This window comes from Podarcis raffonei, chromosome 1 (assembly GCF_027172205.1).
Source record: "Podarcis raffonei isolate rPodRaf1 chromosome 1, rPodRaf1.pri, whole genome shotgun sequence".
Taxonomy (NCBI): Eukaryota; Metazoa; Chordata; class Lepidosauria; order Squamata; family Lacertidae; genus Podarcis; species Podarcis raffonei.
This window is the reverse complement of record NC_070602.1, coordinates 31,914,390-31,940,589: the sequence shown is the minus strand read 5'-3', so window position 1 is coordinate 31,940,589 and position 26,200 is coordinate 31,914,390. Positions and strand designations below refer to the sequence as shown.

General features: G+C 42.4%; 2 protein-coding genes across 7 annotated transcripts; one reads left to right on the top strand and one right to left on the bottom strand.

Annotated features, from left to right (window-relative positions):
* Positions 1 to 2,702: 2,702 nt before the first annotated feature.
* Positions 2,703 to 15,950, top strand: ZNF410 (zinc finger protein 410). 5 transcript variants are annotated; one of them, XM_053379660.1, is made up of 13 exons: positions 2,703 to 2,954; positions 3,648 to 3,728; positions 5,115 to 5,304; positions 6,690 to 6,825; positions 7,649 to 7,867; positions 8,186 to 8,377; positions 10,727 to 10,886; positions 11,395 to 11,576; positions 12,339 to 12,428; positions 12,860 to 12,985; positions 13,701 to 13,838; positions 14,179 to 14,311; positions 15,269 to 15,950. In XM_053379660.1, the coding sequence occupies exons 3-12, from the start codon at positions 5,272 to 5,274 to the stop codon at positions 14,301 to 14,303; spliced, it is 1,401 nt and encodes a 466-aa protein (XP_053235635.1). In that variant the 5' UTR covers positions 2,703 to 2,954; positions 3,648 to 3,728; positions 5,115 to 5,271; the 3' UTR covers positions 14,304 to 14,311; positions 15,269 to 15,950. The 5 variants fall into 5 exon arrangements, with proteins under 5 accessions (XP_053235635.1, XP_053235640.1, XP_053235632.1 ...); XM_053379665.1 differs by having other exon boundaries at positions 3,645 to 3,728; XM_053379657.1 differs by lacking the exon at positions 3,648 to 3,728.
* A 1,937-nt stretch (positions 15,951 to 17,887) lies between these two features.
* On the bottom strand, positions 17,888 to 26,107 carry FAM161B (FAM161 centrosomal protein B). Of its 2 annotated transcripts, none has more exons than XM_053379604.1 (9): positions 25,907 to 26,107; positions 24,762 to 25,072; positions 23,985 to 24,529; positions 22,638 to 22,966; positions 21,395 to 21,522; positions 20,905 to 21,072; positions 19,998 to 20,097; positions 19,442 to 19,575; positions 17,888 to 18,114 (listed from the first exon to the last, which is right to left on the bottom strand). In XM_053379604.1, the coding sequence occupies exons 1-9, from the start codon at positions 26,090 to 26,092 to the stop codon at positions 18,030 to 18,032; spliced, it is 1,986 nt and encodes a 661-aa protein (XP_053235579.1). In that variant the 5' UTR covers positions 26,093 to 26,107; the 3' UTR covers positions 17,888 to 18,029. The 2 variants fall into 2 exon arrangements, with proteins under 2 accessions (XP_053235579.1, XP_053235588.1); XM_053379613.1 differs by having other exon boundaries at positions 25,992 to 26,074.
* Between the last annotated feature and the right edge of the window lie 93 nt (positions 26,108 to 26,200).

The following is a 26,200-nucleotide window of genomic DNA, read 5'->3' as shown; positions in this document are numbered from 1 at the left end:
AAATCTAGGGTTTTTCTACTAATTTTAGCCAAGGCATTGCATTGGAGAAGGGAGGGGGCTTCATAATTCCAATACTGTCCTATTGAATTTATCTTAGTTCCCTGCCTATTTCCCACTTTGCTCATCTTGCTTAATTACCGTAATAGTCGAAGGAACATGATCCTAGTGAACTGTTGACTGAACCTGCCATCCTTGTCTGCCTCCTGTCTCAAAGTTCATCCCACTATTTCCTCTAGGGCATCCATTCATGTGTTAAGTTAATTTTAATGGTAGTTAGATTTACATATGCTAATCTTTATACAAGGTGTGAGGAAATCAGGATGTCTCCTGAATGCTTCCAGGACATGTTTTGAGATCAGACTGGTACCAGTCTCAAGAAAGTTCATAATGGAGGGTCAGTCTCCTGTCATATTACCATATGCCCACCTTTTTATTCATGCCAGGGTCTACAGTAATAAACCATAGAAAAGGTTTAGATCAACACAAATCTATCCACAGTTTAATCTGTGATTCTTCAACTGTGTTTTGTAGCACTCTCCCCTTTAAGACCCATTTTGAGTACAGTGGAACCTCGGGTTAAGTACTTAATTCATTCCGGAGGTCCGTTCTTAACCTGAAACTGTTCTTAACCTGAAGCACCACTTTAGCTAATGGGGCCTCCTGCTGCCGCCGCGCCGCCGGAGCACGATTTCTGTTCTCATCCTGAAGCAAAGTTCTTAACCTGAGGTACTATTTCTGGGTTAGCGGAGTCTGTAACCTGAAGCGTATGTAACCTGAAGCTTATGTAACCCGAGGTACCATTGTATAGTATTATTAATATTATTTATGTTTATCTGAAACTTAGTTCAGCTGAATTCAGTGGAAGTACAGCCCAGTCTTTTAAACCTGTTAAGCATGCCTGCCTTTGCATAGAACAAGACTGTGAAGCATTAACCAGCACTTGTAACCCACTTCTTAGGGCAGAGGTTTCCAATCTTTTTGGGTCCCTTGACCAACTACATTCTTTTCTGTGGGGCTCATGAGCCCAGTTCTGTCACTCCTTGTCTGTAGAGCTGGCAGCCTCTCACCCTTTTTTCAAACACCCTCCCTTGTGGAGTGTTCCCTCAGTCTCTTCTCCTCTCCCCTTTCTTTGAGAGTTCTCTGGGCAGCTACAGCTGCCACCCCTGGTCTCTGATCTGTCCCTGCCCCCCCGCCCCAAAGAGAGGTGTCTCCTCCCACTGCCCTACGGGGGCCTGGGAAGCACCCTCTGGCCAGTCCTAGAGGCACCATTCGCCCAGGGAGCTTGTAGCCAGGGCTGCTGCAAGAAACAGCTATGCAAGCCTTTGGGAGACAGAAACGTGAGAGGGCACCAGAGAAGGGAGGGAAGGAAAGAATGGCAGAGGCCAGTGTTGCCAGCAGCACCCCTGACCATCATTCAAGGCACTCCAGGGTGCCACGGCACACTGGTTGAAAACCACTGTATTAGGGGGTTGAGAGTAAAGGATTACTCTGCATGAATCTAACAGAATGCCTAGTCTGTCATTGATTCAGTTTGTATGTCTGGCTCTTTTGCAGCTCTGCTCTGTAAGAGCCATATCCAATATAGCTAGGTATCACTAGTTTCAAGTGACATCATTTGCTTTCTCATCATTTTGCTGGCTACTGCCGTGTTCTAGAGAGGCAGCCATATTAGTTTTCTGCAGCAAAAAAAACCACACACTTTAGCATAAAGTAGGCTCAGCCAGATGTATCATTAGATGCATAAAATGGCATCTTCAGCTTGCAGATATGTACATGGCATATACATGTGTAGTGGTGACAAAATAAGGGTGGGTGAGGAATGCGAGGTCAGAAAGCCCCAAAACAAACAAGGTGTGTGTTTCATTAGTAAGTGGAACACAAATGCAAACAAGCAAAGGGTAAAAGATCAGACTCCCAACCGATAACAGATCTGCAAAGCAAGCTAAATACCACGCATAAGCACATTAGGAGGTGAAATTCTTTTCTACTTAAAATAAATCCCCATTTCGCATTTAGCTCATGTCTTGTTAAGTGTGAAACTTGCATATGAATTCCAGCTTAACAACGTCCCTTTTTTTGCTGAAGCGTGGCAAAGTCGGATGTTCAGTATCCAGAAAGACCGAAATATGTACACCGTGACTCAACCCACGGATTCTAAGCATATTACCATTTTTTAATTTTAGATTTGTGGCCATTAATTAGCTGGATCAGTGACAGTCTGCTTTAGAGAGCGAGCAGGTGGTTTCAGGCTAGGCACCCAAAAATATCCGTCAAATATGTACTGGGGCTTGATCAAACCGCTGCATAGTAAATAGATTCCACAGAACATCCGTAAGAACACGCAGCAAGCACCCCACGCTACTAGAACATGACGTCAGAAGAGGGGGCGGCGCTTGCTATGCGAGCCGGAAGCTACCCGTGATTCGGGCGTCCTGGTCGGCGTCTTTCTTCATGCAGCATAGAGTCACAGGCTCAGTGGGATTTTACACTTCGGGTTCTCAATCGAGCATGGGGGGGGTAACCAATGCAACGAAATAGAATAGGGCACTGTACAACCCACTCTCCCATTTTGCACTATGAAATGGGGGCCGGGGAGCTGCGTTAGTCCGCTGCAACAAAAACAACAAAAACCCACACATGCCACACAACACAAACAAAAAAAAATCCCGCCCTGCTTTTTAAGATGCAACGGACGGACTCTAGTTCTCTATTCTGGACCAGCTCCGTATATGGCGGTATTCCAACGGAAACCGGAAGTGGGGAACGCATTCCGAGGCGAATCTTCTACCTCTTCGCAGTCGTGGGTTGTTGTGGTTTTTTTTGTTAAGGGCCGGCCGAGCAGCAAAGGTGCGACGCGCTCGTCTCTCCTTCCCTCTCTCTATGGTCTGTTCTAGATGGGAGCGAGGCATTTTCGATGGCTGTGCGCGTCATATCCGGACGATTCTGAGATGCCGGTAAGAAACGCTCGTCTCGGGGAAGGAAGGAGCTGGGGGGGGGGGAGAGGGGGCGCGAGAATACGTCGTTTACGCGCCCTCCGCCCGCGCGTTCCCTTCCGTCACTCGGGGTGGTCTCGCCACTGTGTGGCCCCCGCCACCTACCTGCTCCCCTTTCCCTCAGTTCTTGGGTCCAGCCCGGTCCGTGAGAGAAGCCCTTCCCTCTCCGCCCTCGGTGCCGGGGCAGCGGCCTGGGTCCGCCTCGGCCTTGTCGCCGATATGGGACGGGTCTTTGCTTCTTCCCCTCTCAGCGCCCGCCCGGACCCAGGGGCTGGCGGGAGACTCCGGGTGACTCCGTCCGGTGACCTGCTTGTTGCTTAGGCCCCGGAAAGTTCTTCGGTGTTTCACGAGGGGTCGTGTTGTTGGATGAACCTCCTTACCGTCCCTCGACCCTCCCGGGTCTTGACGAACCGCCGCCTCCTTGGGGGGTTGGAAGGCTCCGCGGTCCTTAATGTTCAAAGTAAGGAAAAGTTTAGGATTATTGGTATAGCGATGGTTCCCACTCCCCGCTTTCCATCAGCGCACGTGGGGTTTCATAGGGTTATGTCAACAACAAAAAGTCAGGCTCCTGCCCTGAAGAGCTTTGCATGATAATATAGCCGGGATCTTTATTATTTTTGTTGTTTGTCGAATTTATGCCCCTCCAATAAGCAGCCCTGGGCGGCAATCGAGGATAGGCAGCAGAGGAAGATGACGAGGGAGAGATGGAAGAGGCAGTGAAAACCAAGGAGACGTGTGAGCAAATTGGTTTTAAGACAGACACAGAGCCTAGGACTTGCTGATCAGAAGGTCGCGGTTCGAATCCCCGCAATGGTCCGTTGCTCGGTCCCTGCTCCTGTCAACCTAGCAGTTCGAAAGCACGTCAAAGTGCAAGTAGATAAATAGGTACCGCTCCGACGGGAAGGTAAATGGCATTTCCGTGCGTTGCTCTGGTTCGCCAGAAGCGGCATAGTCATGCTGGCCACATGACCCGGAAGCTGTACGCCGGCTTCCTCAGCCAATAAAGTGAGATGAGCGCCGCAACCCCAGAGTCCGCCACGACTGGACCTAATGGTCAGGGGTCCCTTTACCTTTAAAGACACTGCTTGGGAATAAGGATTAAGAGGTCTTGAACACCTCCAGCCCTGACATCAGCACCTGCCAGAAACAGGCGGCTGCCAGGGCCCATGCAGTCAATGGGGCGGACTGGCAAAACTCCTACTGTCTTTGAGTGTGTTTTCCCTCCCACACTGGACATTGTTCAGTAGCCCTTCTCTAGTAGTGTTACCACTAGTTGGATTCCCACCCCCATGTTGCTATTCAGCTTCTAACTTGTGGCCTTACCCAGGCATCCCTGTTGCTCTTCCTAATGGATGTAGTAGCTCCCATTTTTTAACATACTGCTGTGTGTGTAAATGCTGTGCAGCGTATAATGTAGTGATACCCTGTTGGGTGCTCTGTAGCATGAAGGATTATGGCCACTCACTTCCTATAGGAATTGCACTTCCTCTGAGTAAGCTCATGGGGGGTTATAATCATTGTAGTACAGCCAGGTAAAATGGGAGGTACCAGTATATGGTGGTTGTAACACCAATGGCACTGTCATGAAGGCCAGGGGAGCCTTTTGGTTTCACTATGCTGCTGTGGTGAGGACTTGCTGAAGCTTGGAGCTGGTCTTGAAAGTATCTGGAATGGGTTTGAAGGAAGAGAGAAAGAAGCAAGTTCTAGGCATATGTGAAAGCAGGAGAGAATGGACAGCTGCTTAAGAGCTGGTATTTATGTATTAAAATGTTTATTTTTGCACCCAAATTTTGGTCCTGACCTCCAAATAAGCTTGCTGCAGTTATGTAGGAGGGAATTAATGATATTCTGTAATGGTCAAATAAAAGCTTTTCATTGTTGTTACTATATCCCTGTAATGAACCATAGAACTGTAAATGTTTCTTGAGGCTGATCTCTGGCAAAGTCTGGGCCCCTGGCAGTGGAATTTAACAGCTGCAGTTTAACAGGCATGGAGTGGAGGTAGAAAGCAAAGAGAATCAACGTTATGTTACTGCTGTTTTGTGTGTGAGAAAGAATTATGTTTTAAAATACGGCAGCATGACTGTCAATATGTTGGTCATATTTTTGGTTCTTTTTCAGGTTAAACTGAATAGCTCTCTACTACGGCTTCTCCTAAGAAGATCCTCACAAAGCTGTGAGGCTGGAATATATTTATAAACACAGAACGTTGTTCACTTTGAACTCTTAAGCTTTGTGCCTTATCCAGATCGACTTTGGGAATCGGAAACTTGAATCAATGTTATCGGATGAGTTAGAGTCTAAACCAGAGGTCAGCAACCGCTAGATTTGTTTTGTGGCTCAATGGCTGTATTCTGGAATTATTATGGCAAATGATAATTTTCCTAGTGATTTGTGTAGTTGGTATATGGTTATCATGCATAGAAGCAGTGCAATCTTTTTTTCCTTGATTAACGGCTCCAAAATCACTCATCTGATTTGCACCCACAAGGTCTCACTTGAAAACCTATAATCACAAGTGACACTTAAGCAGGAATTCTGTGCTAACTTACATGGGAGTGAGCCTCACAATGTGACTTACTTCTGAGTAAGCCCATGTAGCATTGCAATGCACAGAGCTCACAATTAAAAAATGTTTAACAGTCCACATGGCTCTTAATGCAAAAACTCTGAGGTACCAATAAGACCCAATTGCTTGACATAAAGACTTCCAGCTCAGAGCAGTTATGCTTATGGCCTTCATGGTAAAAAGCTGCCAGGGGGGCTAGTCAGAATGAAAGGAAGGGATGTACTAATCCTTTACTGCTTCTCCACTGTCCTGACCCCCCTTCCCCAACTGCTATTTGGCATGGGAAAGAAGCTGCCATTGATGAAATTTAGTATAGAAGAAAGCTGCCATTATCAGCTTCGGAGAGTTGTTTCCATTGGAATCAGATGTGCAAGAGAAAAGAAGGCTGCTTATTATGGTTTTGATTCTCCACAAAATATACTACATATAGTGTATAAAAAATACATGTGACAAAATATACTACATATTGTGTATAAAAAATACATGTGACGTTAAGTTGTATATTTAACAGCACGTGTAATATAGCCTGCACTCTGTGACTAGTGCAAAAGTGTTTTGGGGTGGTTCATGTAGATTACCAGTATGTTGCCTGTTGCTTCTTTTCAGCTCAAAATCAAGCTGGGGAAGGGCCATAGCTCAGTGGTAGATTTTCTGCTTTGCATGCAGAAAGTGCCAGGCTTAGCCCCAGCATGTCCAGGTAGGGTTGGGAGAGGCCCCAGTCTAAAACTCTGAAGAGCTGTGCTGCCATTATTGTGGAATATACAAACCAATGAACTAACTACTGTGCAAAAGCAGCAGTAGTTGTGAATTTAGTCAAAGAACAGGGCATGTAACGTTTATGCTTGTTACCATAAGAATTAACATTTGCACAGGGAAATAAGAGTTCAGAGTAAGTAGTGAGTAATTATTTCACATTGGTGATTTATTATTGTTTCTTGGTTTAGCTCCGAATGACAGAATATTTACTTTTAGTATATTCACTACAGTGTAGTTTATGAACCATCTCTCTGTGTTACTGCCTTTTGCAGCTGAAGTTGTAGAATGGGAACCGGGGAGAATTGACAGAAAGCATTCAGCTTCAGATCTAAGCATTTTCTGCTGCTTTAATATCTTTGCTTTCCCCCCAGCTGCTGGTTCAATTTGTTCAGAACACGTCTATTCCACTAGGACAGGAGCTTGTGGAATCAGAACCTAAAGATATAACCTGTTTGTCTCTCCTTCCTGTTACTGAACCCCAAGAATGCAACAGACTGATGTTGCCAGGTAAAACCTGAAGCCTGATTATGCTAAAAGTGCTGTTTGCATTTTTGAGATATTAACAACACAGTTCTATGCATGTCTACCTGGAAGTCAGTCCCACTGAGTTCAGTTTGTCTTGCTTCCAGGTAAGTGTGCATAGGAGTGCATGCTGTGTTTAGATGTGGGATACTCCTGTAATGTATAGTTATTAAAATTCAATTATTTTTCAAGGAATGGTGAGATAAAATTGTAATAGAGTGGATTCTGGCAAAGCTGCTAACAATGCTCTAATTAATATTAAACGTTCAATAAGTTGTTTAATGTTAATTAGAGCATTGCTAGCAGCTTTGTCAGAATTCACTCTCTTACTTATGGAATATGCAGAAATGGCGAAATTTACCGGAAGAATAAGAAATCAAGATAACAAACTTTTTATAAAAGAATGGAAATGGTTTATTGAATATTTACAGATAATTTGCAAACAGATAAAAACATTGATACGGTTATTGTAATAACCTGCAGTTTCATAAGAGTATATATTTAAAGTAGATAATTAAATGAGCAAATTAAATGAATTTGGATATGCAGAAGATATTAGAAAATACATTTAAGGAACTGCAGAAAGAGAGGGAAGCAAGTCAAACTTTGAAATGTTAAATTGATTGTACAACTAATGAAATGTATAAACTTGAAAAGTATAAATAAAAACTTTTAAAAAACATAACATTAAATGTACTGCTAAGGTTACTGGTTTTATAATGGTTTTCTATCACGTTTGTGCTGAAAGCGTGCTTGTCTTGAATGAAATGCATAATCTCACAAATGCTTTCTAAAATTTCTTCATTAGATGACTCTCCAGGTCATACTAGCTCCTCAAAGGATGTCTCCTCTTCTGCTGTTTTGCGAAGCCTCCAGGTGAACGTTGGCCCTGATGGTGAGGAGACAAGGGCACAAACAGTACAGAAACCACCTGAGCTTCTGCCAAGCCCTGATACTTCTAGCTTATTGCAAGACCTCCAACCCACTGATAGCACTTCTTTTATCCTTCTCAATTTAACACGAACAGGTAACTCCTTCGAGCACGTCAAAGCACAGAAAGAGATTTGGGCAATGCTGCATTTAACAGGAGTCATCACCTCCTTCCAGTAAAGTGGCTGGAGAACAGGGCAGCTAACCTGTGGCACCTCCAGATGATGTTGAACTAAAACTCTCATCTGCCCTGGCTATTGGCCATGCTGACTGGGGGAGAAGGGACTTGCTGTGCAATGACATGTTGAGGGCTACAGGTTAGCCATCCCTGCTGTAGAGGTTCATTGTGATATTGTGGGAAGCAAGAGAGTTTACCCCCCTTCTTATTGTCTCATGAAAACTGCCTCCCTTCTAGGCCTAGGTTCTCCCTCAGAGCACTTGGTGTTTGTCCAAGATGAAGCAGAAGATTCTGGGAATGATTTCTTCTCGAATGATAGCACCGACAGCAGCACCCCATGGTTTTTGCGAGTGCAGGAACTGGCTCATGACAGTTTGATTGCTGCCACTCGAGCACAGCTCGCAAAGAATGCCAAAGCAAGCAATAATGGTAAGAGGGCTTTTATTTCTGTTGGTTTTTTTTTCTATTTTCAAGGTATAATGTTACTTTCACCCATAAAATGAGTTTAGGAAATCTTGTAAAGCTCTCATATGTTGTTGAGAACTTCAGTCATTTACTTCCTGCCTTTTAAGGTAAAAAACTTTCAATGTCCCTAATAAGGCTAGGCAATATTTGGTTTTCAATATCATGGTACATCACCAGCTAAACATCGCAATATACCACTATATCATGATATCTGAAATAAGACACAGCTATGTAAAAGCAAGGGACGCGGGTGGCGCTGTGGGTTAAACCACAGAGCCTAGGACTTGCCGATCAGAAGGTCGGTGGTTTGAATCCTGCGACGGGGTGAGCTCCCGTTGCTCGGTCCCTGCTCCTGCTAACCTAGCAATTCAAAAGCATGTCAATGTGCAAGTAGATAAATAGGTACTGTTCCGGCAGGAAGGTAAACGGCGTTTCTGTGTGCTGCTCTGGTTCGCCAGAAGCGACTTAGTCATGCTGGCCACATAACCCAGAAGCTGTACACCGGCTCCCTCAGCCAATAAAGCAAGATAAGTACTGCAGCCCCAGAGTCGGTCACAACTGGACCTGATGGTCAGGGGTCCCTTTACCTTTACCTTATGTAAAAGCAAACATGGTAATGTCCTGGCAACTGCTACTCAGTTATGGGTCTAGATCACCACTGATGAAATCATTACTTTCATCAGCAGTTTCATCAGCCAAAATGCATTCAAACAGGACTTTGGTTTAGGGCTTGGATACCAAACGGTGGTATTCAGGGCCAGGACAATCCAAAATACAGTGAGGAGTCATAGTGAATAATGAATAATCTGGGAAAATATTGAACAACAACAAAAATATAAATTTGATGCTTATAATTATATTAGATTTAACTCAGATTCATCCCCCAGCATTTCCAGGGAGGGCTGGGAGAGACCACCTCTGAAGTTGTGGAGAGGAGCTGCTGCTCAGCGTAGACAATAGTGTTGTAGATTGACCAATGGTGTGCCATACTTCCTATTTCCTATCATATAATTTCCATTTGTCTTTGGAGCAGGACCAGAGGCTGCTCTGATCTCCCACCAGCAGAGGCAATGGTTCCAATAAGTTATGCACTAGTTGATAAGGGTGCTGTTGTGCGGTCACAACAGCACCTGGCCATGCCTGTGCATGGCTGTGAGGGTAAACGGAGTTCTGGGGTTTAGTAGCTCCTGGCTCTGAGCTGTTTTCACCAGTTGTTGCTGCATGACTGCTGGGCCATGCAATCTGCTGAATGCCAGGTATACCTGGGAGTTGCTGATGCTTGGCAAACGCAGCTCCATTGCTGAGGTAACCAGCCTGAAGTTCCCTTCCTTAATCCAATTGTGTGCCGTCAATTTCTTGCCGATGAGATTGGGACGCACATTCCATTGGAAGTAACACATTCAAATATAAATGATTTGCATTCCGTCACAACTTCATCTGTTTGTACGGCACTGCTTATAATGGGATGCACATCTCCATGCCTGTTCTGTCCATTAGGCATGCCTATGTGCAATGGGAGCTCAGTCAGGAGAAAAATATGTTGCATAATGATAGTAAGATAGTGAAACTGCCAGCATAACATGGTATGAGTCCTCTCAGTTGTCTCTTTCCCCCCTAAGTGTGAGAGCAATTGAACGGCATTGTTTGCCCTTGCTGTTGTCACACAACTACAGCTGGCCACGTGGTGCCAGTTTTACTATGAGATCTGTGAGTTGGCTGGGATCACATAGTGAAGAAGCCCTTTCAAGTTTTGTGTTTTGTTTTTAAGAAGGTGACCAAGCAGCAACAGCAAGTCAGGGAAACAGTGAATGTGAACAGGTATGCAAAAATGTGGAAGGTAGTGCTTTATTATTTTAACGTGCCTTCTCTACCCTCCCACTACCGTTGGGAAAGGATAATAGCTCAGTTGGCAGAGCACTTCCTTTGGATGAAGAAGGCTCAATCTCTCCAGGTAGGACTGGGAACGCTTCCAGTCTGAAACCCTGGGAAACTTACTAGTCAGAGTGGTCAGTGCTAAGCCAGATGGACCAGTGGGGACTGGTTATAAAGCAGCTTTCTATGCTAGCGTTTCACCACCCCCACTGCTCTTGCCCTTAGAAATGGTAAATTTTGCAGAAGAAAACTGAACCTCCTGAAAATTTGGGAGAGTACAGATTAGAAGTATTAAAAAAATCATCCACTTCAGGGGGCTGACTAAACAAAACGAGCAGAAATGTTTCTCTTTTTAAATGTATTTAAGTGAGGTTTTTCCCCCTCCTATGTATCACTGTCATCTTACCATTGTATTCTTTCTTTCTTTTTTACCCCTTCCAGGTGAAAATGTTCATGTTTGCTCAGGAGACCCTCAACCAAAAGAATCCAGCCCTATCCCTCACTTGCCTCGGGTGGAGAAAAAGTTGAAATGTACAGTTGAGGGCTGTGACAGGACATTTGTGTGGCCGGCCCACTTCAAATACCACTTAAAGACTCACAGGTGCATAGAGTTGCTATAGCTATGACTTTGCTGAGCACTGCAGACTGTATGCAGGTCCTGCTATGGAACGATCAAATTCAGAAAGTCAGCCAAAGTACAGAAATCTGAAACTGAAAAAGCTCATTTCTATTTTGCAAATACACTCAGTGTGGTTTTTAAAACACTGTGTGTTTTAACTGCCTGGGAGTGGCTTGTGATTTTCAACTGGCCCAAACAAAACTGCTTTTTTGTGTATGTTGTATGTAACCTAAACTTTTAAATGAGAATATCTGGTTTATTAAAATTATTTATACAGTGTAAGGCAAGGAAAATGCAACCTCTTCATTTTACTTTAACTGTTACTTCAGGTGGGGCCAGTAACTGGCCATGTCACTTTTCAGCCTCTTCATTTTGAACTGAAACAAAAATGCATACAACACCACATTAAGGAAAGCCAGAGCACCAGCAGAGGAATACTTGATTACAGCAGCATGTATAATAGTGCCATGAAAGTGATGTTGTTTTCCAGGAATGACCGTTCCTTCATTTGTCCAGCAAAAGATTGCGGGAAAAGCTTCTATGTCCTGCAGAGGCTGAAGGTGCACATGAGAACGCACAATGGTGAGAAACCATTCATCTGCACCGAGCTAGGTTGTGGGAAGCAGTTCACGACAGCTGGGAACCTGAAGAATCACCTGCGGATTCATACTGGTGTGTACCATTCCCCTTTTTTCGAATTCTTCTTTTGTTCCAGTATTCAAGTGTTAAAGAAGTTTCTCTGCATTTCTGTCAGCCAGATTATGAGCATGGCACTGACTAGGCAGCTGCCGCCTCTCTGCCTTTATGCCTGTTATGAAGTATTTATTTAGGGTTGCCAAAGTTGTTGAGCTTTGAGGTATTTTTTAATGAAAATAGGCAAAATCTACACTTCCGACATGGGTTGCCATATATCAAGATTTTCCTGAACACTGCAGCGATTTCCACCCGGACGCTGTTTATGAGGGCCAAATGCCGGCTATGTTACAGCTAGGGAGGAGATAGGGAGGAGAAAGCTGATTCAGATGACCCACTAAGCCAAACCTGGCTTGGCACAGCGGAAAAGAGGACCAGGGAGGAGCAACGTGGATATGAGCTCCTCTGTGTATGGTCTCAATAAGTCAAGGTTTGGCTTAGTGGGTCATGTGAACCAGGCCAAAGTTTTCCCCCACCTCCTTTAGGTGGTCAAAAGGTTATATAATAGCAAACCATGTTGGTGGTTATTATATTAAATTTCTGAGACTTCCAGTCTTGGAGAAATTGTGTTTTCACTCTCCAAGTAGAAAGCTTCAAAGCTTCAATTCATGTAAACAATGAAAGGTGTTTGACTGAATTTGAGAAACTGCAACTTAATAGAAAGAAGTGGATCCTTGCATATGAGGGCATATGCAATTCAAGTGACTTTTTGAATTAACTGAAGCAAATGCTTCAATGCAGGGGAAAAGCCCTTCTTGTGTGAGGCTCAGGGCTGTGGTCGCTCCTTTGCTGAATACTCCAGCCTTCGGAAACACCTAGTTGTCCATTCAGGTAAGGGGACTTTATTCCTTGAGATATACCCATACAACAGACAACATCTGTCTTGAAGACAGCAGAACATTATTCCCTAGGTCTTACTGAACAATTACTAATGTGGTTCCCCCTTTGCTTTTTATGCTGTCTTGCCCTTTTCTCTTCTTGAGCCTCATAACTTCAAAGGTGTAGGCTAAAAACTGCATCTTGCCTAGTATATACAATTATGGGCGTGACAAAGTGAGATCTTACAATCTCTAGGTCAAAGGCTTCTTGTACATATAGGCCTGAGACTCTAAATTTTCCTGACAAAATTTGACTGTGAACTTGATAGCCCCTTTCTAAAGCTAAGCCTTTGGTGTCTGAATTCAAGAGAAATGAAAACTACTTAAGCATAGAAAATGGATATTTCATTCCCTGCTCTAGCAATTATTGTATATTGTTTATAGGAGTAAAGCCCCACCAGTGTCAAATCTGTGGGAAGACATTTTCTCAGAGTGGTAGTAGGAATGTACACATGAAGAAACATCATTCCAGAGTTGGAACAGATAGCAACAGACAGCATGAACAAACAGGTAGGAACCGAGTAGAATGGGAATGTTTGATTGGATCTTTCAAACAGTGATGAGAAGGGTCGAGTTGAGAAAGAGAATCTGTTCTGCCATAGAAGTGTTAGCATGAGATGGTGACAGAAATGCGGCTGTTTCTGAGGATGTGAAATATATCACATGAAGAGACTGTAGGAACAGAGAGGCTAAGAGTATTTGATCACAAAGCATTAACTATTTACCAGCTTTGAAAAACAGTTATAAAATTGATCTGTGTGAGTAAAGTTGTGCTTTTCAGATGTGTATGCCCACATCTCAAAATATACAAAGTCAAACTCTCTTCCTGAAAATACAGGTCATGAAGAAGAAATCTTGGATAAGGAAGAGTGAGAAAACAATTTCCCACATTCTTCAGATTTGTGAAGCAGAAATCCCTCTCTGTGTGATAGTTAGAGAGCCTGTGTGGTGTAGTGGTTAAGAGCGGTAGACTCATAATCTGGGGAACAAATATCCCCGCTCCTCCACATGCAGCTGGGTGACCTTGGGCCAGTCACACTTCTATGAAGTCTCTCAGCCTCACTCACCTCACAGAGTGTTTCTTGTGGGGGAGGAAGGGAAAGGAGAATGTTAGCCACTTTGAGACTCCTTCGGGTAGTGATAAAGCGGGATATCAAATCCAAAATCCAAACTAGTGGACACTGATGCTGTTGTTCCTCAACTTGGTGTTTTGTTTTTGCAACAGAATCGTTGATGGGCAGTAGTTTGTTGGAAGAATCTGAAGAGCACAGTAAGAATCTGGTGTCCATGAGCTCACCTCCCAGCCTTGGTGTAGAATCTTTGCAGTTGCCAGACACAGAATCAATTATTGGTGTAAAGGAAGGTGAGAAAAAAATATTTCTATTAGCAATGAAATGTTTACAGGAGCTGAGTTGGGAGGGGATATCTTTCTATCAGGGTAGTCTTAAATGGGATAATTTATTGGAGTTCCAACACATAGTTTCAGTAGGAAGGGTGGAATGCAATAATACTTTTATATTGGTTTCTGATACTGTATTTGTTTTCCTGAGTGCTGATTTAGCCATTGTTTCTAATACTTGCCCTAGTCTAATACATTCACACAATGCACACTTCATTTTTTGTCTGAAGATCGGGTTGCTTGAGAAAATAATCCCCAATGAACATGTTATAAAGCACAACTTAGTCTCCTGTTTGATTTGCAGAGGTTCTTGCTGAAGCAACAACAAACTCTCTCCATGCTGCACCTGATGTGGTTTTGCCATCTCATCACCTGATGCCCATGTCAACATCAAGACACTCCTATGGGGTGTCATCTTTACTACAGTAAATCTACAGGTCAGCCTAGACAACTTCTATTTCTTTTAGAACAGCATAATTCTAGTCTTTTAAAAGTGCAGGAAAACATCACCTTTTCACTATCTGAGAATTTGATAGCAGTGAGGCTTTTGGTTATTATTTAGTCTTATAAATATTTGTTTGAAATTTTGATGGAAGATTATAGTAATAATAGGTTTAAAAGAAAATTCCCATTCAATCATAAATTGAAAATAATAATAATAATAATAATAATTATTATTATTATTATTATTATTATTATTATTATTATTATTATTATTATTTACTTGATCTGGAACCTATATAACTATAGTGGCATACAGCTTGGTCTGACACAAAAATCACAACCTCTGCTGGTGCCTGTTGGTTTCAATTAAAGCTTACTACAGTCTCCTAACTGTGATGACTGTAGGCAAGGCTCTTGTTACAACCTTACTATATCCATTTGTTCACTGAACAATGATTGGGTGTGGTACCACAACGTTGCACGACAATTCTTGCAAAATAACACTGTCCTCTGTCATCATGCTGTTCCCAACCCACAATGCCGTCTTTCATAATATGACACAGGCAAAGTGTGTACTCCTGTGATGTTTTGCTGGCACAGAATCTTTAGTACGAGTTTAATCCTAAAATGCCTTCTGCTCCAGAATACACTTGTATTAGAGTGGGAAAAGTGAAGCAGTCTAAAGATGTTCTGTTCAGCTTTTTGTGCGAGCGTGGTCCTGCCCCTGCCCAACTTCTACCCTGATCGGAGTGAGCCAGTTCCTCCCACTGCCTTAGCACTGATCAGCCAGGCCCTTCATTTAAAACAAATACTTTAGAAAGTGTTACAAGTAAAGGTACTTCTCCCATACATCTGTGTTGGTAATTTGCTTGAATCATTCTATTATTCGTTCCTTTCTTATAAACAAGTCTGAATTAGTATTGATAAAAATAAAATGTGTTGATTTGCAGTTACAAAAGGAAGAGCAAATGAATGAAGTATTCAACACAAGATACGAAGCTAAAGAAGAAGCTTGTGTGATGATGGGCTCAAGAAACCATGTGGTACTTGAATCCCCAGAGTTTATGCTGTGCCTCTAGTGTACTTATTGTGACCTATCAGACCAGAGGCCTGGAATATGGTTTGCTTCAATCACTGGAACCTCCGAAGAAGGGCTTCAGGAGCTTTTACTAATGTCTGAACAGGTTACTGTTCCTGTTGAACCTGGCACCCCAAAGGCGAGGAGGTAATGCTCTTGGAACTAGTTCCTAGCCACTTTTTTCTCTCCTGAAACTGATCATAAGCTCAGCATTATATTGACTCGTTCTTCTTGGAGGAGTATCTTTAGATGGTAGTGAATTCTGCAACAAGGCACTGCAGTTCTGTTCTGGCTTCTGAATTATCAGGTGGTTTGTGGTTTCTCTTTGAGCTAGATCTTCCACATCTCCTTGCTTGGTGCGGATATACTCTCTGATATGGTTTCTGCTCCAAACTGAAGACATGATGTTCAGAGGATTGCCTCAGACACCCTTGCTTCTTGCTGTGATTTTAATTTCTAATTATTAGGGCTTAATTTAAAGGGGAAAAAAATCAGAGGTAGAATCTATTCAGTATTCTTCAGTTGTAAATAAACTATCTACTTCCAACTCCTGATATTTGTGCATTTTGTGTTTTTCTTTGCCTATTCAAAGATGCTCATGGGTACCTTAAAGCCAAGTACCAAGCATTTATATGTAATACAAAATCCTATTACTATATACGTAAAACAATTAAACAGAAAAAATAGAATGAGCAGGAATGTTCTCATTGGCCACTCTGTACCAAAAGTACTGTTGCTGGAGCTTCTCCTATAGCTTCCACTTTAAATAATTGGGGGGGGGGGGAGATCGCGTTTCTACATTATATTTTAAAGGCCATATATTTTTGTGAACATATAAAAAGGTGAAAGCAATTAATCTTGTAATGCCTTTAAGGTCAAGCACATTTATTATAGCATAAGCTTTCATTTACTTCAGACAGTTCTACTTGTAAAATAAGAAAATGCATAAATCTTTTAATCAGCCTCTGAGCTCAGAATTAACATGGTTTGATATGGACCAGACAGAGCATAATAAATACAGTATTTGTGCTACTCAAAGTTCTCTGGGCAGATTAAATATTTAAAAACAATTATAGACCATTAGAACAAGAATACAGCACAGCACAAAAAATAGCAACTGAGCAGGGATTAAGAGTCCTGTGCAAAAGCACTTTTTGAAACAGCTTACGTGTACTTGCAAGCTATTTCAAAGTAGCTTTTGCAAAGGATTTAAAGGCAGCTCCTGTGCTCCCATTTGCTCAAAATGGAGTGCAGAGGCTGTCTTAAATCTTTTTGCAGGTCTCCCCACCCACTTTACATCCCCAACCCTCTGGGAATTGGAAAAGGCTTTGCAAATCTCCTGCCACTTCTTTTTTGTGCCTCTGAGATCAGTGTGCAAGGGTTTTTGAAAAGTGGGTGGTCCCACTCACGTCAATTTTGGCCTGCAAGGCAGATCTTGGTAAGAATCTGGCCCATGGAGTCAGAAAGGTCCCCCCCCCCAACCTGTCCTCAATGAATAAAGTAACTTTAAATGTTACTTTAAATTCTATGAATCTTGGGTTTAATGATTTTATTCATGTTTTTGAAAATAGAGTTAATTTTTACTAAATGTTCAGATGGAATAACAACTCATCATGCTTTTCAGTAGTTGCTACTAGACTAATATACCGCTGCTTTTGGAGCATTAGGCACTTCAGTTTACTCCCTAAGCATATTTATCTGTAAGCAAGCCCATTTATCCTCAATGGGACTTACTTCCAAGTAAGCCAGCATAGAATCATAATGGCATCTTGGACTGTAAATCTCAACTTGTAACAATAAGAAAGCTAGGTTGTTAGGGAAAATATAATTTTATTAGCCTTGCGTGGCCAAGGGATGGAGAAGAGGATTTAGCATAGATCCTCTGGCCATCTTTTGTTTTAAAAAATAGTGCAAATGAGTTACTGAAGGGAAATCTAAAAACTCCTTGTTGCCAACCTGTTTGTAGGAACAAAACTGGCTTAAAACATCTACTGTAGCAATTCCATTGTACAGCTTTCTGAACCTGAGAGGCATAAACATTTAAAACAGTAGTGTGGTACCTTTTAATTTAAATTAGTGCAGAATCTGTATGGGTACCATTAGCATGAAACATCCAAACAGGATGATGCTTCCAGGATCCGTGTCAGCACAGCAGGCTGCATATGTACATACCTCCCCACTTCCACCCACCCAAGTACAGTGGTACCTCTGGTTACGTACTTAATTCGTTCCGGAGGTCCGTTCTTAACCTGAAACTGTTCTTAAGCTGAAGCATCACTTTAGCTAATGGGGCCTGCTGCTGCTGCGTCACCGCCGCTCGATTTCTGTTCTCATCCTGAAGCAAAGTTCTTAACCCAAGGTACTATTTCTGGGTTAGCGGAGTCTGTAACCTGAAGCGTATGTAACCCAAGATACCACTGTAGAGGGATGGTGCCAAATCTTTTGAGATTGCCTAAAGAAGTGCAATACATATGTTATCTATAATCTAGTATACACCATGATTACAATTTTTTATATAAAAGCATGTTAGCTTCAGTTCTTCATGCTGAAGAAGTTGCCTAACCCTGATCTAATGACATTTGATTAAAGGAGGGGAAATGAGCTTTAGGCACCTGAAAACTTCCATTGGGTTCCTACTTTGTTTGTAGTATTCTTTGCCCCTCTTCAGCTAGTTCTTGTATAATGCCAGCTTTGGTATTCCTCTGCGACTTATGAGTCCTGTTGATTAAAAATTGTGATTTCAAAATTTCACGCTATAAAATCACTGGAAGTGGTGGTCATAGTTGCAAAGTTCACATCTGAATCCTACTCTACTTCTAAGGAGTTCCGAACATCCTATATACTTTTTTCCGTATTTCATTCTCACAAGAACTGTGTGAGATACTTTAGGCAGTGTGACGAGCCCAAATCCAATCTGTGAGCAGGGACTTTTATTATTATTTCAGTTTATATTCTGAGTCAAGGGTGGCTAAACACATCAATAATGAAACAGTTTATAATTCTAAAAACATTCTTTCAACCAGTGATCTCAGGGTTTCCAGGAACAGGTGTTTTTTCCCCCAGCCATCAAATGTCTTGAGTAAACAGGAATGTTTTAAAAATCCTGAAAGTCAATAATGAGGGGAGACACACCACACAACAGGGGCACCAACTCCAGGGCCCTGGGGCCCAGCCTCTGCCGGCTGGTGCCTTACCTCTGGCGGCGACTGGGCCGGGGTCTGCGCCTCTGCCGTGAGGCCTCTGTTGGGGCACATTGCAGCCATGGACGTGCTTCTGGGATGCAGTGGGCCCCTCGCCACCATGACTTTATGACAGTGTGGGGCCCAAGTCAGCACTGCTGCCTCACCAGGAAGGACCTATGAATGGGGAACTCCTGCTGAAGAGGCCCTGTCACATGGAAATGCGAGCTGGGGAGCCCCCAGCGGCACCATCATCAACAAGGCATCACCTGCCAAACGGGTAGTTTCCTATTTGGGAAGATTCTCTTTCAAGTAATTTGGTCCCAAGCCACTTCATCTTGAATTGGGTCTGGTAGCTAACTGACAACTCCATGGCTTGTTAAGTGCAAGTTTCTTTCCTTCTCAGCCTAAATGTATGCCCCTATATCTAATAGGAGGACGCGGGTGGCGCTGTGGGTAAAACCTCAGCGCCTGGGACTTGCCGATCGCATGGTCGGCAGTTCGAATCCCCGCGGCGGGGTGCACTCCTGTCGTTCAGTCCCAGCGCCTGCCAACCTAGCAGTTCGAAAGCACCCCCGGGTACAAGTAGATAAATAGGGACCGCTTATTAGCGGGAAGGTAAACGGCGTTCTGTGTGCTGCGCTGGCTCGCCAGATGCAGCTTGTCACGCTGGCCACGTGACCCGGAAGTGTCTGCGGACAGCGCTGGTGCCCGGCCTATAGAGTGAGATGAGCGCACAACCTTAGAGTCTGGCAAGACTGGCCCGAACGGGCAGGGGTACCTTTACCTTTACCTTTATATCTAATAGGTGAATGTAGAAGACTATTTTTTACGAAGCTACAGGTGATTTTCTGTTCTTTAAGTACCTTTGTGATTCAGACTGCTCCTTCCCCACTAGGTCAGTGGTGTCTCCTCCTTTGCTTTTCACAAATTCTTCATTCAACCCAAACTGCTGCAAGGTGTCTCGAAAAAGCCTCTCTGCCCCCTGACGGGCACCTTGCTGTGGAATGAGAAGACAAGCAGTTTAGTAGGCCCTCTTCCCTTCATGAATACTTACAATTATTCCAGGCGATCACTCTAAACTAGAAAAGTAATTGGATATTTCTCTCAATATGGAAGAAGCAGTTACATTTTAAAATGTTTGCGAATTCTTGGAAGACCATTATATTCAAACATATACCTCAGTTTATTTTGAAAACAATATTTTCCTATTTAGTGTACAGTAGTTTCTCTGTCATTATAGCTGGTCAGCAACTAAATTTTGTTCCCTACCAAACTCTTTTTCCCATGAAGTCTTTTTTACCCTTCAGACTTCCAAAATGGCAAAGAGGTTACTTGAATATTGACTCCTTGCTACAGCCTGCTGGTATTTACTGTTTGATCCTCTAAACCTTGACAGTTTCCCCATACCAAAATAGTTACCTTTGTGACCTGTTCAAACATATATGGTCTGTTTTTCACTCGCAACTTCATCTCTTCTAGTTCCTTTTTATACTCTTGTGTTCTTTTTCGGTCATTTTGCCTGAAACAAAAGGTTTCCGTACTATGCATCATCTTCAGTTACTCTGTACTGCACTTTTAATTATCGGGTAGGAGGGCACATTTAGATATAGGAATCTCTCCACAGAAATGGGCTGCATATAGATCTGCTATATGGGTGCAGAAGAACATCTGGGCACCTATGCTCCCTGGCAATTCATTTATAACATATTTATACTGCTTAACAAAACATTTATAAGCAATTTACATAAAAATAAAAAAGCAATAACATTTCTTAAAAACAAGGTAGGACAAGGTAGGTTGGTGCACCAACCATAGTTGGTAATGGGTGCTCAGAGCCAACTGGGCCTCTAGCATCAGTGATTGATCTAGCAGCACCCTCAAATGATGCTCTACCTCCAGAATGGGTACAAATTCAAATTCCCAAAACTGAAAAACTCCCACCCACAGGATCTCATCCAGTCCATGATAGCATCCAGGAAATAAGAAGAAGAAGAAGAATAAGAAGAAGAATACTTTTCTTTTTAAAAGCCCAGTCAGGCAGAGAAGAGAAGCACAGTAATGAGATGTTGCTTTTTTGGGAAAGCCTTTTAGATCCAAATTGGAATCCCTTTTCTATTACAATATATTATTTTTCAAATTCTGGGGCTCTGTTACCAATTATAAGGATAGTGGTGAGATAAGCATGAAGTGTAAATAAATATGACTGCAGTCTGTTGGCCATGAACACTTGAAGCCCAAACCCATTTCTCATACTGAGCTATCAGTAATTCCAACTGAAATGGTTTTGCTTCAATAATATGCTACCAAAGCCAATTAGCATACTGACCAGTTTTGCTTCAGCTTTTCTCTGTGTGTTTCCTCCAAGCTCTTATGGGGATCCAAAGCTTTTGCTCGGCAATTCAGAGACTTATGCATAGCCTGACCTCTCTTTCTCTGCAACTCTGCCCAACGAGCTCCTTCATTTTCCTTGTATTTTTTATCCTCTTGAAGGCGTCTATAAATATATATGCAGATAATGGGATATGATCTTTTCAAAATAAAATCACTAAGGTTTCCAAAACAAAACTTATACAAAGCCAGTTCATATATCCAAGTTAAAACAATATTGTTCAAAGTATATGTGGTACTCTCTTAACTCTGAATTTTAGCAGGCTTTTGGGAATTTTGTTCAGGGGGGTATCCAAAAGCATAAGTGGCCTCCACCTGCCATGTGGGACAGGCAGGGTTATATTGCAAGGTTTTGAAGGCATTGTCTGGATCAGGATGTTCCACCTTTGCACTTATTCATGCTTTAATTAAATGAGTAAGTTACTCACTTAATAGCAGACTGTCTCTTTCTCACTGCATCTGTGATATATATTGGAAGTGTGTTGGAGGAGAGGGATGAAAGGTAATTCAAAGACTGACTCCTTTGTATTGGTGCCCTGGAAGGTTGTTGAAAATCCTGAAAGTAAGAATATTTAATATTGGTGTTTTTTTTAAACACACCTTTTTGTACAGTGCTTAGTTGTAGCTAGACTCTCTTTGTATGTATGTTTGTATGCATGCATGCATGCATGCATGCACATATATACCGGTAATTTGCTCTTCGTTATTATCAAATGCTTGTCTCTTATGAGGTTCACATTTTTACATTTGGAAAACATTATGCTGACAGGTAAGTGGGGCAAAGAGCTGCTGATGTGGAAAGCAACACATCCTGTACACAACAGGATGTTATCCTGCTACATACATAACCATTTCCTGATCTACAAGAAAATCTCTCTTTTTACTCCATGACTGCTAAGATGAACAAGAGTCTTGGGTGAGGTACTTTGTTGAAAGCTTTTTTTTAAAGTCTGAATACACTGTGTCAACCTCTATCTATATGGTTGCTGACACTCTCAAAGAATTCTAATTGGTTGGTGAGACAGGACTTGCCTTTGCAGAAGTAATGCTGGATCTGCTTAAGCAAGAATACAGAAGAACAAGCTTTGCCGATCTTTAACAATACTTTCCACCAGTTTTCCTGGGAGAGATCAGATGTTAAACTAAACAGCATTTATTTTCCAGGATTCCTTTAAAAACAATTAGGGTTACACTGGCCACTTTCCAGTCCTTGGGTATGGAAGCTGATCTGAGAGACAATTTACATATTTTTGTTCAGCAATTTTACATTTACGTGCTTTAAGAACTCTTGGGTGGATGTTGTCTGGGCTTGGTGATTTGTCAGCTTTTATTTTGACTCTCTCTGTTTTTCAGATTACCTTCCTTCAAAATTTAGTTCAGACACTGTGATTTGCTATTTAATATTAATAGTAATAAAGTTGTTATTTACTATTTGAAATGCACTTCAATAGAAGTACTACTACACTTAAGACTTCAAGCATAAGTTGGTGCCATTGAGACTCTTCTTGTTTTATTCCGTAACATTTGTTCCAAAGAAAGCCGACCTTCATCTAAAACTATCTCAACACTGAGTTAAACGGATGGTAAAGTATATTTGGTGTTTTGCACTCATGAGTGATTTGTATGTAAAGGAATACAAAGCAGTACAAAGACAAAAGCAATCCCTCTTACCATCATCCCCGGATTAGGCACTTGATGTTTGCAACAGAGATTAGATGTTCTAAGTCTGAATGGTTTATTATGAGTTGTTTCTTTGATTTCTCGTTTGCTTAAAGCTTCTCTCTGGAATGCCCAGTAAAGTCCTTCAAAGTCAGGCACAGATGTATTGATTCTTGGTTTAAAACTGAAGTTATCCTGCAGAAAGCTCAGTTTTTTCTCCCTGTTTATAGAGGTAATTTGGGATCCTTTTTTTCTCTTGCCAAGCTCAATAGGAGCCCAGGAATTTTCCAATAAATCCTTGGCTCTCATCTGAATACGGATTTTTCGTAAGAGTTCAGCTTCTGGGGAGTAAAAGCAACAGTGATGAACAGTAATGAACGGGCTGGGAGAGGGTATGTAAATCTGGCTAATGCAACAGAAGAAAAGTGTTAATGACACTAATAACAAGAGAGGCTAATGGTTGAGCCAAGCGTTAAAGCAAAAGCAATAACTGAAAATCCAGAACATTTGAAACCGCCTAACACGTATCTTTTCCAAATAAAAAGCTAGTTACGGGATATATAATGCAGCACAACTTAATAATCTCATTCTTTTTCTATTTCTATTTTCTATTTCTTTTTCTATTCTTTTTCAAAAACTTGTGTATTCTAGAAAGGAAAATGATCAACATGAAGTCTCCCAGACCTTTGGCTAATTAAACAATCCATTGCCTTTTAAACAGTGGGGGGGAGGCATAGTTTCTGTATGTTACTGTGTTATGTGTTTTTGTGTTTTTATATTGTAAACTGCCCAGTGGTCCTCAGAACAAGAGTGTATAGAAATTTAATAAATAATAATAATAATAATAAAATGAAATTTGCATAGCCCTGCTTCAGGAACAAGCCAAGAGGAGCAATTCATTTCTGGATACATTTTACTATTAAGAAGAATTCCCCAAAGGGATGGTACAGGTTGGCATCCTTAAAGAGTAGGATACAGTTCCTAGCCATCACCGTTTTTCAGGCTAATCAGCTCCAGAGGTTTATGAGGTGGGACAGAGGCCAAGGCCCTGAGGATGCCCAATTCATCAACCATTGCAAATCTGTAGCATCAGAGAAGTTTCCTCCTAATTTTTATGTGATTGTTGATCACCTTCCCCGAGTCCTGTTTTTACTAATTCCACTGATTGGTCCTACTCACTCTGAGATAAGAAATGTGTTTTGTGGTATGGCAGGATAAAAGGCCTATTTTCTTTTATTTCTTTTGTACTGGTATGACAGACAATGAATCTACTAACTGGAATGTCTCCTATAGCAGATGAAAAAGATACCTTCATACCACCATTAGGTATTATTGACAGTGCATTAAAAGCTGTTTTACCTTTGAGTTTATCTCCAAACATTGGTTCATAGGTGGACTTGGGGATCTTCTTCCTGACTTTTGGCACTGATTTCTCAACTGGAGTCAATACTTCTAGCATCTTCTGTCTGATGACCTCCTTTCGTTTTTCTTCTTTTTCCTGAAAACTGAAGGGTTTTTGCATTGAAAGGAGTAGTTCTCTTCTCTTTTGTGTTTCCACTTGTCTGCGAATTTCATTCTTTTCCATTATTTCTTGGTAGAGTGGCAGATAGATGTGAGCAGGCACAGGTTGTGCTCTGAACTGTTTCTGGCATTCAGCTTCTTCTAGGCTTTGTCTTTTGTACTCAGCTGATTCAATTTCAAACAATGCATGGGACTTCAATTTTCTGCCAGCTTCTCGAAGTGTCATATTGAAGGGTTGAGGGACAGTGATAGGGGAGATCCATGTAGCTGAAGCACTCTTTGATCTTGAAAAGGACTGAAGAAACGAATGATGATTTTGCTCATCTTTTGGGTTATCAGCAGTGATGTTAGTCAATGAATTGAACCTTCTTAGGTTGCCAGATCTGAGGATATGGTAAAAAATGTTATCATCGGCAAATAAATCAGAAGAAAGGTTATATTTGAGAACTTTGAATAAATGAAAGGAGATAGTTTAGGAGTAATGATATTCTAAGATCTGTTTCATTATTACATTTGATCAGTTGTCCAACAGGAGCACACAAGACTACTGTAAAAACTCTATGCCTGTGTAGGAGAATCAATGTATGGATTTCGATAGATTCTCTTGCATCTCACCTCAAAGCTTCATGGAACTTTGATGGCAATGTCAATCTTCCATTTTCCTGGAAAAAGTCTTCCAGCTCCTTGTTCTCTGGTGGTTCCTGGTGGTTTTCCAACTGTACCTGGTACATCAGACCTAGTTCTAACAAACATTGTCTGTTTTTCCTTTTGAGGGCCTGAAGCGAGTCGTAAAAATCCTCTCCTGAACTCGAGGCACCTACTATTTGTTCCTCTGACTGGAGGAAATCTAGCAGCTCACCGCCATCGGGCATAGAAATATTACTACCCAGTTGCAAGTCTGCAGACTGTGCTTTAATTGGAAACACCTAGGCAAATCAGAACAACAAAACAAAGGTTTCAAACACAGAAGAAAAAACTATTTTGAAAATGCATTTCCATTCGAAATACTGTATACCGCTTTGCACTTTGTATACCTGAAGGAGCATCTCCACCCCCATCGTTCTGCCCGGACGCTGAGGTCCAGCACTGAGGGCCTTCTGGTGGTTCCCTCATTGCAAGAAGCAAAACTACAGGGAACCAGGCAGAGGGCCTTCTTGGTAGTGGCGCCCGCCCTGTGGAACGCCCTCCCATCAGAGGTCAAAGAGATAAACAACTACCTGACATTCAGAAGACATCTGAAGGCAGCCCTTCAGGGAAGTTTTTAATGTGTAACATTTTAGTGTATTTTTGGTCTTGTTGGAAGCCGCCCAGAGTGGCTGGGGAAACCCAGCCAGATGGGCGGGGTACAAATAATAAATAATAATAATAATAATAATAATAATAATAATAATAATTAAACCAGCATTTCCCCCCCCAACAAGCCTGTGCTCAGTTAACCTGGGAGTAAAGAAGACCCCTTGAACTTTGGGTTCACATGCAATGGGATCCCGCCGTTGCACGAGAGAGGTTATTCCTTGTAAAATAATAATTTTTTTTTTTTAAATTGTTATTTGCTATTTGTGGTGACTGTTGCTGTTACAGGTCTGGCCCGCTCCCCTCTGCCGCCCACCGGTTTCCTCCAGGGATGCCCTCGCACTTCCATCCCCATCATACCCGACCCCCATTTCCCGCTCAGGTGAAGCCGCCGAGGAGCAGCCATGGCAACAAACAACCGCCGCCTGTTGCCATGGTAACAGACCGCTTACAACCGCCCCGCATACCCGTCGAATCTCTTCCTTCGGGAGCACCGTTTCGGCCCCGCCCGCGGCTCCCTGGGGTTCCGACACTGTCATCGCCCCCTCGCACCTGCTGCGCCGCCCGCAGCGCTCCGCAGCTACCAGCTCGCCGTGCCCGCTTGTAGCTCTAGCCAATAGGCACCCTCCTTTTTTGTGTCGCTCCTCGCACATTGGCCAATGACCGCGGTCTGTTTTCCGTAGCTCCCGCCCAACCCGGTAGAATTCTTGGCTCTCATTGGTCCGGTTCTGTTGGCCGCTCTCGGTTGCCAAGGTGCTGCT

Excerpts from the sequence above, each read along its gene's own strand:
- FAM161B (XM_053379604.1), bottom strand. The coding sequence starts at position 26,092 with ATGTGCGAGGAGCGACACAAAAAAGGAGGGTGCCTATTGGCTAGAGCT. Across the intron at positions 19,576-19,997 it reads TGTTTGAACAGGTCACAAAG|CAAGGTGCCCGTCAGGGGGC; the intron begins GTAACTATTTTG and ends CTCATTCCACAG. Across the intron at positions 18,115-19,441 it reads GAGCAGTCTGAATCACAAAG|GACTCATAAGTCGCAGAGGA; the intron begins GTACTTAAAGAA and ends TTTAATCAACAG.
- ZNF410 (XM_053379657.1), top strand. The coding sequence starts at position 5,272 with ATGTTATCGGATGAGTTAGAGTCTAAACCAGAG. Across the intron at positions 7,868-8,185 it reads TCTCAATTTAACACGAACAG|GCCTAGGTTCTCCCTCAGAG; the intron begins GTAACTCCTTCG and ends CCTCCCTTCTAG. Across the intron at positions 11,577-12,338 it reads TCACCTGCGGATTCATACTG|GGGAAAAGCCCTTCTTGTGT; the intron begins GTGTGTACCATT and ends GCTTCAATGCAG.